At 44.4% G+C, this 16,534-nt stretch overlaps 1 protein-coding gene across 1 annotated transcript in view; it reads left to right on the forward strand.

Annotated features, from left to right (window-relative positions):
* The first annotated feature begins 14,692 nt into the window (after positions 1 to 14,692).
* The window catches only part of TTC7A (tetratricopeptide repeat domain 7A), a 124,972-nt gene continuing 123,130 nt past the window's right edge, over positions 14,693 to 16,534 (forward strand). Inside the window, exon 1 of the mRNA XM_060116855.1 lies at positions 14,693 to 15,141. Within this exon, the coding sequence (XP_059972838.1) occupies positions 14,958 to 15,141 (184 nt within the window). The 5' untranslated portion in view covers positions 14,693 to 14,957. The remainder of the gene's footprint in view (positions 15,142 to 16,534) is intronic.

Consider the following 16,534-nt stretch of genomic DNA (forward strand, 5'->3'; position numbering starts at 1 on the left):
TATCCCCCTTCCCTCTGCTCCTTTTCCAACTTCAACCTTAAAGGTCAGAAGCAGCAGCAAGATGAGGAGGAAGAGAGTAAGAAAGAGAAGAAACTGAACACAGCCTCCTCCAAGGCTGCAGACCACCCACCTGCCATTGACCCTAGCTTTGTGGGAGTGGGAGAGACATATCATCTTTGAATGAGGATTTAAACATTGATTAATTAAGTCCACATGTGTGACCTAAAGTGACCCCTGGACTTTTATCTAAGGATGCACAGAAAAATTTATGAGCTTGACAGGATTTTTACACATGGCCAGGAAAAGACCATCCTAACCCCCACTGGAAGTGATTAGAAAGCCATGGAAGGGGACTTCCCTGGTGGCACAGTGGTTAAGAATCTGCCTGCCAATGTAGGGGACATGCGTTCAATCCCTGGTCCGGGAAGATCCCACATGCCGCAGGGCAACTAAGCCCACGAGCCACAACTACTGAGCCCACGTGCTGCAACTACTGAAGCCCACACACCTAGAGCCCATGCTCTGCAACAAGAGAAGCCAACACAATGAGAAGCCCATGGACCACAACAAAGAGTAGCCCCCGCTTGCTGCAACTAGAGAAAAGCCTGCGCACAGCAAGAAAGACCCAAAGAAGCCAAAATAAATAAATAAATAAATTAATTAATTCTTAAAAATGTAGACACAAACTTTAAAAAAAAAAAAGAGCCATGGAAGGGATGGACTTGGAGGGTATTATTATGCTAACTGAAATAAGTCAGACAGAGAAAGACAAATACTGTATGATATCACTTATATGTGAAATCTAAAAAATAAAACAAACTAGTGAATATAACAAAGAAGAAGCAGACTCACAGATATAGAGAACAAACTAGTGGTTACCAGTGGGAAGAGAGAAGGAGGGAGGGACAAGATAGGGTTAGAGGATTAAGAGATACAAACTATTATGTATAAAATAAATAAGCTACAAGGATATATAGTACAACACAGGGAATATATCCAATATTTTATAATAACTATAAATGGAATATAACCCTTAAAAATTGTGAATCACTATGTTGTACACCTGAAACATATAATATTGTACGTCAACTATACCTCAAATTTTTAAAAAGTCAATGGAGGACAAAAATAAAGTGGCTTTGATGAATACAACCCACAAGTCCTGTGTGTTCAACATACTGGTTGTACAAGATTCTTTTCTCAGAAACCACTCTGCCTTGAGTTCCTAGATACACTGAAACAGTACCACTTAGATGTCAGCAAGAGTCCCTCATTCTTTGGAGGTCTGGGTAATTCCACAGCCTGGAAAAGTTGGATCTTGTCCAATAATTTCTCTTCATTCCCAGAAACTCACCTGAGATGCCCCTAGCCTCTTATTTCTGTGTCTATTTTGCTTTCCACTCTTTCCTCTCATCAGCCTGGATGCAGAAATAGCAGCTCTTAGCATTCCCTCCATAGAAGAATCTCCTCACAACAAAGAGCAGTTGTGAGTAGTGGAGACTTAACTGAAGTTTTTCCATCTCCTCAAAGTGGGGCAGTGTTTGATGGTCGAGGAGGTTTTCTTTAGTAAAAGTTCAGTTGAGTTCCACAACATTTATTGAGTGACTGCTATTACCAGGTACTGTGATAAATGCTGGAGACACAGAGTAAATGATATTCTCTATCCTCAAGATACTTATAGTCTAGCTGGAGAGAGAATGTAAAAGAACACGGTAAATGCCTGTTAGAGCCCAGGTTGCCATGGCAGCACACAGTGGTGGGGGGGGCATGTAAACAAGCCTAAGGTGATTATGGGGGGAGTCAAGGAAGATGTCCCTCTGTGATAAAATAGAAGAGTGATAAAATAGCAGACTGGAAAGAGAATCAAATAAAAATTTGAGAAAAAAATACAATAAGAGATGTTAAAAACTCAAGGGATGGGTTCAACAACAGTTTAGACAAATGAGAAGAAAGAGTCAATGAATCAGAAAACATGGTAGAGGAAACTATCTAGAATGAAGTAAAGAGAGACAACAAGAGAGAAAATACAAAAGCAAGGGTAAGAGACACAGAATACAGTGAGAAGGTCTTACTTATACCTACTTGGAGTCTACTTGGAGCCGAGAATGAGCAGACAGTATTTGAAGATAATAACTAAGAATTTTCCAGAACTGATAAAAGACTTCAAGCTCAGAATCAAGAAGAGCAACAAATTCCAAGATAATTAATTAAATCTATTCTTGGAACATTAAAATAAATCTGCAAAAAACAAAAAAAATTAAAGATAAGCAGAAGAGAAAAAATATTTTCAAAGGAGCAACAGACAGCTGACTTCTCAACAGCAACAATGGAAGCCAGAGAACAGTGTAATATTGTCTAAGTGCTAAAAGAAAATTGCTAGTCCAAAATTCTAAATCCAGCTAAACTATCCTTCAAGAATAAACATGAAAAAGTTAAAAAAAAAAAAAAAGAATAAAGACGAAAAGACTTTTTTTTTTTTTTTGGCTACACCGTGCGGCATGCGGGATCTTAGTTCCCTGACCAGGTATTGAACCTGTGGAAGTGCGGAGTCTTAACCACTGGACCACCAGGGAAGTCTGAGAAGACATTTTTAGACAAACAAAAACTGAGTGATTTATTGACTAGCAGAAACACTCTATTAATTTTCTATTTCTGCATAACAAATTACTACAAACTTAGCAGCTTAAAACAACACCCACTTATTATCTCACAGTTCAGGGAGAAGTCCAGGATCAACTAGGTTCTCTGCTCAAAGTATCACAAGGCTGAAATCAAAATGTTGACCAGGGCTAGGATCTCATCTGAGGCTCAAAGTCCTCTTCCCAAGATCACATTGTTGAAAGTGAGGTCTAAAAAAAATCTGAGATTTGAGAGTATACAAATCATATTCTCTGATACAATGCAATTACACTAGAAAAAAATTTTTTTAACTCCACATTTACTTGAAAATTAAGAAATACTTCTTAATAACACATAGCTCAAGTAAGGTATCACAAAGGAAATTAGAAAATATTTTGGACTGAATGTTAACAAAATTTCTATGTATAAATATTTGTGGGATACAGCTGATAAGGGGAAATTTATAGCCTTAAATGCATATATTAGAAAATAAGAAAGGTTAAAAATTAATGGGCTAAGATTCTACTTCAAAAAGTTAGAAAATAAGACATGGGATACTATATTATTATTCACAAAGATTCACTCCCTCTGGGCACCGGCATCAGGTTTAGCCGTATTTCCTGCTCTGGTCAATGGAATGTGTGCAGAAGTGTTACATGTCACATCTAGGCAGAATTTTTACATACGGTTCACCATCCTGTCTCTTCCCTCTGCCATAATGATTGTCAATGCTCTAGACAGTGGCTGTTCTGCCAGCGTGAGCCACAAGGTGAAGACAATGTGAAAAGGAACTCAGCTAACCTGGATGGAACAGGTAGCATGAGTGAGAAATAAACTATGTTGTTGAAAGCCTGAGAGTTGGGGGGGATTGTTTGTTACTGCAGCCTAACTTAGCCAATCCTGACTCTTACAGAAGTACAAAAGAAACCCAAATACAGTAAAATAAATGAAATAATAAGGATAACAGCAAAAATCAGTTAAATGGAAAATAACATGCCATAGAGAGGATAAACAAAATCAAAAGTTGGTTCTTTGAAAAGACCAATAAAATTTACAAATCCTTGAAAATTATCAAGAAAAAGAAAAAAAGAAAACACAAATAATCAATGCCAAGAATGAAAAGCAGATATTACTATAAATTCTATAAACATGAAAAAGATAATAGGATTTTTATGAATAACTGTATGTCTAAAATGTGAAAAACTAGATGAAATTAATATATTTCCTAGAAAAATACAACTTATTAAATATTGATCAAAGAAGAAATAGAAATTTGAAGTCCTATAATTTTTAAATAAATTTAATCAGTATTTATAAACCTCCCCATAAACAGCTAAGGCAAAAATAATGCTTACCATATACAGACTCTTTGGGGAATACAAGAAAATGGCATACCCTCCAATTCATTTATAAGGCTAGTATAACTTTGATATTAAAGCCAATGAAGTTTATTCCATAAGAGAAAAATTAGCCAAATCTCACTCAGGAACATGGATACAAAAATCTTAACCAAAATATAGTATTAGAAAATCAAATCAAACTATATATAAAAAGGAAAATACAACCAATGTCAGAGACAGAATGGCCCCAAAGATGTTCACATCCTTATCCTCAAAACCTGTAAATATCAATCTTACATGGCAAAAGGGACTTTGTAGATGTGATTAAATTAAGGGCCATGAGCTGGGCAGATTATCTTTTTCTTTTTTAAAAAAAATTCATTTATTTATTTGTTTGTTTATTTTTGGCTGTGTTGGGTCTTCATTTCTGTGCGAGGGCTTTCTCCAGTTGCGGCGAGCAGGGGCCACTCTTCATCGCAGCGCACGGGCCTCTCACTGTCGCGGCCTCTCCCGTTGCGGAGCACAGCCTCCAGACGCGCAGGCTCAGTAGTTGTGGCTCACGGGCTTAGTTGCTCCGTGGCATGTGGGATCTTCCCAGACCAGGGCTCGAACCCCTGTCCCCTGCATTGGCAGGCAGATTCCCAACCACTGCGCCACCAGAGAAGCCCTGGGCAGATTATCTTGTAGCATCCCTGTGGGCACAATGTAATCACAGGAGTCCTTATAAGAGGAAGGCAGGAGGATCAGAGTCTGAGAGAAGATGTGACCATGGAAGCACAGATTGGAGTGATGAGCTTTGAAGATGGAGGAAGGGGTCATCAGCCATGGAATGCAGCTGGCCTCTAGAAGCTGCTAAAGATAAGGAAACATGTTCTCCCCTTGAACCTCCAGAAATGCAGCTCTAAGCCAACACCTTGATTTAGCCCCTAAGACCCATTCTGGCCTTCTGACCTCAAGAATTGTAAGATAACAAATGTGCTAGTTTTAAGCCATTATGTGTTTGGTAATTTGTTAAAGAAGCAGTAGGAAGCTAATACAACTAGATTGATCTTATTCTAGAAATGCAAGGATGGTTTAACATTTGCAAATCAAAGTATGTCACCATATTAATAAATTTAAAGGAGAAAAATTATAACTATCTCAAAAAATGTAAAAAAAAGTATTTGTAAAAATCAACTTCAATCATAATTTTTTAAAAAATTCTTTTAACTAGGAATAGAAGGAACTTCCTAAATCTAATAAAGGATATCAGAAAGCAATGGAGTAATTACCATAAAAGCTAGCAGTTACCTTTACAAGGGCTGGGGTTCTGTTTGGGAAGGGATATAAAGGGAGACTTCTAGCAAGCTGGTAAAACTTTATTTCTTGACTCTAGTTGGTGGTAAACAAGAGTTTGCTTTAGTCTAGCACACAGAATATAGTCAATATTTTATTGTAACTTTAAATAGAGCATAATTATAAAAATATTGAATCACTATGTAGTATACCTGAAACTAACATAATATTGTAAATCAACTATACTTCAAGTTTTAAAAAAGGTGCTTTATAATAATTATGTTTTATGTACTTTCCTTTAATTGTGTTATTTTTCACAATAAAAAATGTTTTTAAACAGATAGAAAAGAAAGATTTGAAAAGCAGATAGAGCAAAGCTATTGTTTAAGGCCTAAAAGTGCTATAGTCACTGAAGGGCAGACACTTAGGTTGGCCTTAGGAGTGGTGGGGCTTAAAGTCAGACCAGCTAAGGTGAGCTGAAAAGGCTCTGGGTGCTGGTGGGTGAGGCTGGCTTCTCTCCCCAGGATGGCAGTAACTGGGCAGGGAACCAGTACTGACCAACGCTAGGAGGAAGGATGGGCCCCCATTTTTGGGAGGGTACCACTGCAGCAGTCCTGCAAGATGCCACAAAAGCCACCAAAGAGAAGCAGGAGTCACCTGGGAGCCCAGGGGACAGAACAGACAGGCTGATGGGAGGGAGTTTCGTGCGTGGAGGGAGGTGGTAGTATCTCAGTCATGAAGTGGGTGGGTGGAGATACGAGACACTCCGGAGCTCTCATCTCCCAGGCCTAGGAAAACTTTTAATGTTCTAGGATTCTAAAATTAACATAACTGGGGGGAGGGGAATTGGATAAAGGTAGTCAAAAAGTACAAGTTTCCAGTTATAAGATTAGTAAGTACTAGGGACGTAATGTATAATATGATAAATATAATTAACACTGCTGTATGCTATATATGAAAGTTGTTAAGAGAGTAAATCCTAAGAGTTCTCATGAGGAAAAAAGTATTTTTTTTCTTTTTGTTTTATTTTGTATCTCTGTGAGTTGATGGATGTTCATTAAACTTTGCTGTATGTAAGTCAAATCATTATGCTGTACACTTTAACTTATACAGAGCTGTACATCACTTATATCTCAATAAAACTGGAAGGAACAAATAAAATAAAATAAAAAACATAACAAATAATTACTAATTACACACAAGCACAAAGAATTCATGGTTTTGAAACTTGCCTTTCTACGGCCTTTTTCCTTATCTAGTGATCACACCCAGCTTTTCTGGCAGCTGTCAAAGGGAAAGACTGCCCATACAAGCCAGCCCCTGGCAGAATTCATGTCAACATTCTAGGAGGGCTGGTTGGGCTAGCCAGTCCACAGCACTGATAATTAAGACATGAGTTACATCATGGGCCAGAAATGCTATGAGCCAATAATCATGGTAATAAGTAAAAGTTGGTTTCTGTATATAAGGATTTGGGCTATGACTACAGAAGACTGGGAAGGCAGTTGTCATTCTGCTCTACATCACATACCCTGATGACCTGGGTAGATGAAGGGACTGTTGACTGTGAACTAAAGGTTTAATTCATATTCAAAGTTAGTATTTTTAGGGTTCCTGTTGGGAACCCCAAATGGCAAATACAATAGTGTGAAAGAAGAAGCTGGAGAGAACATCTGAAGAGGTGGGAGAACATCTCTTCATCAGGCTGTCTCTCCCTCTGGATGGCCTAACGACTCATGGCCACTGTGATAACCAGTATAGGTAGGTGTGATTCGATGGGGGCAAGGGGATGTTGGAATAATCATATATAATACAACTTTGAGTCAGTGCATAGGAAGAACCAAACATCCTGACAGCTTACTGTTGACACTGGCATGACTTTTCTATTGCAGGAAACTCTTGTCCGGGATAATAAAAGTTGTAACTATCATTTTTTGCAGAAATTTCAAGAAGAAAAACATTTAAATGAACTTTGCAGCTTTTCAATATTTTGCATCCACCCACTCTCTAAGACTCTGAAATCTTTGCCTCAAAACCCTCCCCTTGCCCTAATAATCCTCAACTATTGTATCATGGTTCTTGTCCAGTCCCTAATCAAGCCCCCTCACTGGAAGAGCTGCCTGCAAATAGACCCCAACACTTCATAAATATCCCGACTGTGCCTCCCCATTTTAGATGGTACTCTGGCTCTGCAGAGTAGTTAGTGTTCTCCCTTCCTGCGATGAGAACTCAGCTTTACTTGACCACAAAGTTGTTGTGAGGGTATTTTCAGGGAGCCACCATTCAATTATTGAGGCCCACCGAGATCCAATGGAGACCCCCTTCACCACTGCAGCGCAAGACCCCTGATTCAGAAACAGTGTCCCCTTCTGAGGCCCTCGATCCCCTCAAGGGTCTTTCAGGCTTCACTAGCGAGGGATGTAAGGCTTGTCCTGGGCCCAAGTTCCAATTTCTTATTTTAAGTCTCCTTTTTATTGAGCTCCCCAAATACTGAATCTATTTTGTCTCCTAGAAATAAGGACCCCTTTTCAGGAATCCTTTAATTACCTGACCATATTTGAAAATCTTTTCTCCTTGGTGCATATCCGCCTTATCACTAACCAGGCAATTATTTGTCTATGTCCGTCCTGGTCATTTATTGTTGTGTATATATTAGAATAAAGTTTACGGTGAAGAGGACAGGTGTGGGTCCCAATAAGTCCGTCCCTAAGCCAGCCCAGGGAAAATTTTTGTCTCAGGCCACTGAACAACACCTTATGAGAACTTTCCTCAGACTAGTTTTGTCTGTGAGAGTTTGGATCAGCAGAGATCTCTCCACACCCTTCATCTGCTGAGAACTGTAAGTTCAACAGAGTTGCCATTGGGTAAGGTCTGCCTGTGAGGTTGGGGGTCCCCGAGCCACAGGATACACAAGCAACTCTCCACTGACATTCCCAGTCTTAGTATAAACCTCAGTCCATGCCTTCCTTGGACCAACCTTCTGCTTCTTACCTGTATTGATGCTATTGCCCAAATTTGTGCACTTATCTTTCTAAACAGCATCATTTCACCAAGGATAATTCAGAATTACAGTGGCCACTATAAGAACTTTTGATATGAACAATGTTATTCACTTGAGAAGTTCCTTTGAAGGAAAAGGGAACATAATTCCAAACATCCAATGGTCTTCATTTCTTAATTAGCATGAGGAAGTATCCAAAAGAAATTGGATTCCAAAATTGCCTCCTTAACAGATTCCTTGGCCAAAGCAAAAGAAAAATATGAACAACTTAAAACTATCTGTCTTTTAGATCTCCCACAAATCACAACTCAGACACACTATTCCTCTTCCTCTATCCTACAGTCTTCCATCTACTGCTGCCCCATCTCTCCCTCTGACCCCCTCTCCTTCCCTCCTGGCCGGCCAGGTACCCCAAACCTCACTTAACCTCTTTAACAGAAACCTCCTTCAACACAGAGAAAAACTCTTATGGTGAATTTTAAGCTCTGGTTCCATTCTCAGCTGAAATCCATTGCCTAAGACTCTCCAAGGCCTAGATAAGATAGAACATTGCGGAGGAATTTAGAATAGTTTGAGGGACATGTAATCCAGAGTGGCCAGATATATACCAATAGTGCATATGTTGCAAAAAGTTCGATGAAAAAGTCAGAATGGGAAGACCTCCAATGATGACTTAAAAGACTTTGAATTGTACAGGAAGCTGAAGGGGCTTAGAAACACTGCAGATGTCAGTCAAGAACTTTTGGAGGCTATCCTCTGCCTTTCCTGTGAAATTAGTGTTCTGATTCAGTTCTTCAAACCAAAAAAAGAGAGGCCTGATGGAGACTTTAGGGATAGGTTCTTTAGTACGTTGCGACAGCATTCAGTAGTAAATCTTGAAGCAGATGTGACCCTGGCTCTCCCTCTTATCTTTTTGTGAATGGCCTCAAAGCAGAAATAGAGGATTTAATATGCAAGCAAAAAGTAGGGTGGGAAATAGGCCCATGGCCAGACCTCCAAAACCTTGAAAGAGCTCTATTTTAAAAGAGCTCTAGAACTAAGAAACTAAAGGGGAAAGAAAGAAAGAAATTATCAATGAAGGTGTTCAATTTCCCACTCTACCTGCAAACCCACAAGGAAACATTTCTCTAAAAATTAAAAGACAATCTTACAATTTTGATTGATATGGTCACAATAATATAAATCTTAAACCTGAGCACTATTATACAGATCTTCCTCAACTTATAATGGGGTTACATCCCAATAAACCCATCATAAGTTGAAAATATCCTAAGTCAAAAATGTATTCAGGGGGCTTCCCTGGTGGTGCAGTGGTTGAGAATCCGCCTGCCGATGCAGGGGACACGGGTTCGTGCCCCGGTCTGGGAAGATCCCACATGCCGTGGAGCGGCTGGGCCCGTGAGCCATGGCCGCTGAGCCTGCGCGTCCGGAGCCTGTGCTCCTCAACGGGAGAGGCCACAACGATGAGAGGCCCGCATACCGCAAAAAAAAAAAATGCATTCAGTAAACCTAACCTACCATCATAGCTTAGTCTTGCCACTCTTAAATGTACTCAGAACTTACATTAATTAGCCTGCGGTTGGGCAAAATCATCTAACACAAAGCCCATTTTATAATAAAGTATTGAGTATCTCTTGTAATTTATTGACTACTATACTGAAAGTGAAAAACAGAATGGTTGTGCGGGTACAGAATGGTTATAAGTGTATTGGTTGTTTCCCCTTGTGATCACGTGGCTGACTGGAAGCTGCCCTGCCCTGCCCAGCATCATGAGAGAGGATCTTACTGTACTTTGCTAGCCTGGGGAAAAAGACCAAAATTCAAAATTCAAAGGGTGGTTTCCACCAAACTGGTATCACTTTCCTACCATCTTAAAGTTGGAAGAAATCAAACCATCATAAGTAAGGGACCCTCTGTACAACCCTTGCCTTGGAGTCAACAAACTACTTGGTCAGGCATCTATCTAATAATCCTAAATATCTAAAACCACACCTTCCCTAGGCCCCGGCACTTAACCATCAGCCCTGTACTTTTAACCAAGGAATGTTCTTTTCTCCTTTGTGACACTACACTCATTAACTTAATAGCAAGGGATTTACTGTGTGAATGGAATTGCCACATTAAATGCTCTCCTGATGGCCTCTTCCCTCCAGTCCCTGAGGACCTCCCTGTTCATAATGAGGTCCTGGCTGATTTGGATATTTATTTGCCAGTACTTTTGTGTGTAAATCAAACATAGATTGAAGCTCTCTTGTGGGCAAACAATTCCACTGACATTCTACTAGAACTAAACACATCAAGGTTCAGACTGACCCACCTAAACCTCTACCCAAGCTTGCTCAATAGCCTTTAAAACAAGGCACTAAGGAAGGAATAAAACTAAAATCAAAAGCCATAAAGAGGGCTTCCCTGGTGGAGCAGTGGTTGAGAGTCCGCCTGCCGATGCAGAGGACACGGGTTCATGCCCCAGTGCGGGAAGATCCCACATGCCACAGAGCGGCTGGGCCCCTGCGCCATGGCCGCTGAGCATGCGCCTCTGGAGCCTGTGCTCCTCAACGGGAGAGGCCACAACAGTGAGAGGCCCGCGTACCGAAAAAAAAAAAAAAAAAAGCCATAAAGAGAAAGGGCCTTCGTACCTCATCCTAGCCTTGTAATACTCCTGTCCTCCCAGTCAAAAAGCCCAGTGGCAGGAGTATAGATTCACTTAGGTCCCTGGGGCCATAAATAAGTCACTCTCCACTTCCCTTTAGAACCAAACTCAAATAGTGTTCTATCCTCAAGGCCTAAGGAGACTGACCACGTGTTGTACAATTGTAGAACTCTGTTGTGCTTTCTTTGGAGTCTCTTTAAATCAAAAGTTAATACCTGTCTTCTCCAAGGAAAATCAACAACATACTTGGACTGGTATGCCTCAGTTTCTGAGATGCCCTCCTACTTTTCCCAAGTCCGCAACCAGGACCTCCAGAGATTTAAATTGCCCTGTGACCCTATTCTTAGCCAATATGTGGATAATCTTTCTTGTTCCAAAGATTAGGCAAGCTCTAAGGCTGATTCATCTCTCTGCTTCCTCTTTTAGCTCAGGGAGGGCATATGGTTTCCAGAGAGAAGTTAACAATTTGTCAAAGGAAAGTGCACGACCTAAGACAAGATTTATTCCATGGAGGCAAACCTCTTAATCCAGACAACCAGCTGTGCAAAAGGTACCCGGACAACTAAGAGACAATTATGAGGATTCCTGAGCCTCACTGGCCACTGCAGGCTGTGTGTTCCCGAGTTTTCTGAAACTCCCATACCATTATTTGACTTGCCCAAGTCTCTGGTAACCATACCTTTTCTCTGAGAACAAACATGAACTTGTTTTTTGTGAGTTCAAATGAGGTATTCAATACCCTCCTACTCTGGGCCTAACTAAACATCATAAACCTTTCAACCTATAAGTAAATCAGAGATCTCACTAAGCCCTTAACTTCATGAGAATAAAGACTAATAGCTTAGCCTCTCTTGTGATCCAATGGCAAGAGCTTCCCACTTTGTTGAGGGGCAGCAGCTAAACAAATAGTCTCCTATTGGCTTGGCTTTAGAGTCTCCTTTAAACCAGATGGTCCCTCGTGCTGTACCATCTTTGTTGCTCCCTGAAAATACACATTTCTCATTAAGTCGATTTACCTCCTGCGAACTTCCTTCCTTTCTCTGACAAAGATTGTCAAGGCAGTGATCTCCCTCACTCTGGTAAGCAATGAACTCAGCTTCACCTGATCAGCAGGTTATTTCGGTAGCATTTTTGAGCTGGCAAATGACAGTGGTCTTTATCAGAATGTGTCCTAAACTCTCATCTGAGAAATCCCAGATTATTAAAAAATAAAAACAACCACCACACTTTCTATTTGTCATTGATTTTGGCAAATATTACTGATTGGATCATGGTTGTTCTTTGTTCTTGTTCCTACAGCCTCTTACTCCCCTGAAAGATGTTGGTCACTAATGGGCTGGGGTCCTGTCTCTGCTGGAAAAGAGCCGTGAAGGGGTCCAGCATGTGTTCCGTGGTGCTGAGGGGCAGTTTGTCATAAGCTTTCACCATGATGCTGTGTTCCTCCCTCCCATGCCCCATGCCCACACAAATACTGATGCACCCGCGGAAGAAACAGGCAGCAATACCCCTTCCGTTAGTTCCCTGGAGTCCAGCAAACCGGGGGAGGGGTTGGCAAAGGATTGGAGAGAAAAGAGGGAGGAGAGGAGTTTTCCTTATTTTGTCAGGATTCCTCTTAGCAGCTCTGCTTTTCTTTGCCTGCCCGAGGGCTGACTCTGGGGAACGCCAGATTGGGGCAAATCGCAGGGTGTCCTCAGGCCACCCTCACCGGAAGGACACGCACATCTCTCTCCAAGTGAAATCTGGTTCTGGTGACCAGCAAGGGCAGGCAAAGGGTAACAAAAAGCCGGCCAGAGCAGTTGACAGGAGCAGGTGTCGAGGAGTTGGTGTAAACTGAGTAAACTGCCAGAGCTGTCCCCGTTTCCCTTCATCTATCTCCTGGTCTCTAAGAGCTCAGACCCCAGAGCAGCAGCCAAGGTGAGGAATTCTGCCCCCCAAACAAGGAATGGAGCAGCACTTGAAACCTAGAGAAGAGGACATCCACGCGGGGGGAGCGGGGGGGTAGGGGGGAGTTGGGGGCGACAAGGGCGGCGGGGGGTTAGGAAGGCTGCCTTCAACAGATAACCCCTTGTGGCTGCAGAGGCAAAGGGCTCAGGAGCCTGAGCTCCACTTGACAAAAACTTCCCACAGTTACAGATGTCTAGAAGCACGAAGCAGTGAGTCTCCCGACACTTAAAAGCTTGCTCTGACTTTCCCGTATTCTGGAATCTTCGGTCTGTGCCATGCACTATGTCATTTAAATAGTTTTGTTTTGTCGCTTTGGTCTCGCTGTGATTTCTTGAGTGATGGCCTCCACCCCCACACGGGACTGACTGTACGCTGGGGTTGCCCGGAGGCGGGGGCGACCAGTGTCAGGCAGAGGGTGTCAGCCGCCTCTGCCCCCGAGGCCCCCCTGTAATCCTTTGAACTTCTTAGTCCCCACAGCACCGAGCTAAGTCCTAGAGCTCGGTGCAGCTTTTGTGTGTGTGTGTGTGTGTGTGTGTGTGTGTGTGTTCTTTATGAGCTTTATTGAAGATAATTTCACAATATGTAGACTTTTAAAAATAATTAAGCTGAAAATAGTCTTCGTTAGAAGAAATGTTTCCTCCAATAAAGTTTCTCCTATACATAAAAAATCAATTATCTAAAAACTACTAATTAATTACATAAATAAGCTGGAATTAGAAATTACTAAAATAACTAATGAAAAGCACAAATTAACAGCACAAGTATATTGAGTTTAATTTTAAATGGAGACATCTTTTTAAAATATTTTTTCATTCATGTTAGTCTTCATTAGTGCTTAGTAAATCTTTACTTTTCACGTCTGTAAATAAAAGCAACAAACAAACAAACGTTAGCAGGGAGCCAGGGAGCATAAAAATGGTATTTAGTTTTTTTCATTTTTTAATTCTAAAAACTCCTTTTAACCATTATTTCAAAGAACCCTGAAAAAGATGCTAGACTTGAATCCAAAGTTGAAATACTAACCAAATTATCAAAAGTCTTTGGGGAGGGTGGGAGGGAGGGAGATGCATGAGGGAAGGGATGTGGGAACAGATGTATATGTATGACTGATTCGGTGCAGCTTTGATCAGCCTTCAGACACCAGAATTAAATATGTAAATACCAAGTTGGAGAAACAGCTTAAAAAGTTTAAGAAATCCAGAGCAACAGAATTCCGCAGAGGACAGGCCTGCCAGTTGGGGTGGGGGGAGACAGGTTGGAAAGAGGAACTCCGCTCTGAAAAAACAACGTTCAAGTCTCTCGCAGTGGAGGCGTCCCGAGAGTCGCTGGACTCCGAACCGGCGGGTTCTCCCGAGAGCCCCGCGGGTGGCGCGCAAGGCTGCGCGGCCCAGCAGGGCGGGACCCGGGCGGCAGCCGGCGGCTCTCCGGGGAGGCTCGCTCTAGGAGTTGGGAGTGACCGGCCGGCCTCTCCCGGAATTTGTGACGTGCCGGACAGCGGTGGTAACAGAGCCGGGTCGTCGGGGCGGGGGTCTCCCAGGCCAAGAGCCCCGATGGGATGGGGAGGGGGTGGGGAGCGAGGCGCCCCCGAGCTCCGGGGCTCCGCGCAGCATTAAAGTGAGCGCCGAGTCAGCGGGGGCGGCGGCGGCGGCGGCGGCGACGCGGGGCTGGCGCCGGTACGGCCGCGAGCCCCAGCACGCGCCTCGCTGCTCTGGCCGCGTTGGCGGCCCGCGCGCCCGGCTCGCTGAGGCCGGGCCACGCCCCCGAGGGGGTGGAGCCTCGGCCGGGGGTGGGGCCGAAGCTGGCGGCGCCCAGGCGTGGGGCGGGGGCTGTGACAGCAGCTGCGGCGGCGACGGCGGCGGCGCCTGAAGCTGCTGCAGCAGAGGCGGAGGCTGCTCCTGGAGGCGTCCGGGCCGCTCAGCCGGAGCCCCAGCCCGGAGACGCCGGGCGGTGCGCTGGGTGCTGCGGCTGCTGCCCGCCCGCCGCCGCCCGGGCCCCAGCTACCACCCGGGCCCCGGCCGCCGCTCGCGCCCCGGTCGACCCCGCCCGCGTGTGTGCCCCAGCCGGGACGCCACCCCCGGCCGGGTCTCCACTTCTCGGCCGCACCTCCCATGACAGCGCCCGCTCGAAGATGGCTGCGAAGGGCGCGCACGGCTCCCACCTGAAGATGGAGAGCGAGCTGGAGCGCTGCCGCGCCGAGGGCCACTGGGACCGCATGCCAGAGCTGGTCCGGCAGATGCAGACGCTAGTCGTGCCCGGCGGCGGAGGCGGCCGGCGAGCCAGCCCGAACGCAGTGCTCACCTCTGTGGACACCGGTGAGTGAGGGAAGGAAGGGGCCGGTTCACAAGCGCGGAGCGCGCGAAAGGCGCCTCCTCCAGGAAGCGGGCCCCGACTGCGTGGGGCCGGCGGTGGCTGCTTTCGGTGTTACCCTTGCTACAGTGCTGGTCTTAGGAGCAACCAGGGTAGTAAGGAAGGTTCTTCTGCCCAAGGAGAAAACTCACATGCAGGGTGCTTTGGGGAAACGAGAAAAACGGCTTTTGCTCTCTGCCCTTTTGGATCATGTGGGCTGCTCGGACTGCTGTGAAATGGTGGTTTCGGCACGCATCAGACTGGGGCTTAGGCCGGACTCTTGCGCCGCCCCTCCAACCCCCATTCCGGTTCCTAAACTCCGTCAGGTGAAGGCTGTGCCTGTTTCTCCTTGCCCTCCCCCTCTTTCCCCCAAGTCAAATTGACGGCGAAGCTCTGTGCACAGCCGGTATGATTGGGGGCTTGACGAGCGCCAGGGTGGAGTGGTGGAGAAGTGGGAAAGAGGCCTGGTAAGCCTCAGTTTCTTCTTCTGAGTTCTGGCTGGGGACGCATCTAGCCCTGGCAGTCTGTGGCTTTAGCAGTAGGGCTGGTTTGGCTGGGCTGGGCTCTTGTGCTGGGGCGGGAAGGAACCCTGATGTGGCAGTGGGGGAACACCGCGCCCCAGTCTCCAACCTCAAACCTGTTCCTGGTGCCTTCAGCTCAGCCTGGAGAGCCCTCCCTGAGCCCTCTCTTTGTGCGCGGCCAACTTTAGAGCCTTTGTGGAAGGAGGCAGGGAGTAAATAAATACAGATATAAAGAGTTTTAAAGACTGCCCAGCCTGTGGAAGGCTCTGTGAAGAGAGAGAATGATAACGATAATAGTAACAGTAATAGTAACTCGCTCACTCACTCTGTGCCGGTGTACTAAGCACTGTAATCAACTCAGTTTCTCCCAACAACCCCATGAAGCAGGTACTCTTGTTTGCCACTTACAGATAAAGAAACTGAGGCACAGAGAACTTAAATAACTTGATCATCCAGCCAATAAGTGGTGGAACCAGGATTTGAACCCAAGTTTCTGAGTACATCCTTTTAACCACTTGCACCATTACCTCTCCAAGAAGTATAACACAAAATCCCAGCTTGAAGAGTTGACAAAATGGATGGGAAGGCAGAGGGGCGATCAGAGGGCAATTGTGTTAGATTATGGTGCTTAGAGGAAGAGGAGTTTTCAGGAAGCAGCAGAACTGGTACTGGCCTCTAACTGGTGTTGGGAAGGGCAGAGTATGTTTGCCCAATGAGGAGGAAGGATAGATGGACATTGAGGGGTCTAGGTGGCAGGGATGGACAGTCGGTTTGAGGCTTTGAGGTAGGTCTGAGCGTGGCAGTGAGGGGTAGTGGCCAGAGCTAAAGATGCACGTTT

Source organism: Mesoplodon densirostris, chromosome 14 (assembly GCF_025265405.1).
Source record: "Mesoplodon densirostris isolate mMesDen1 chromosome 14, mMesDen1 primary haplotype, whole genome shotgun sequence".
Lineage (NCBI taxonomy): Eukaryota > Metazoa > Chordata > Mammalia > Artiodactyla > Ziphiidae > Mesoplodon > Mesoplodon densirostris.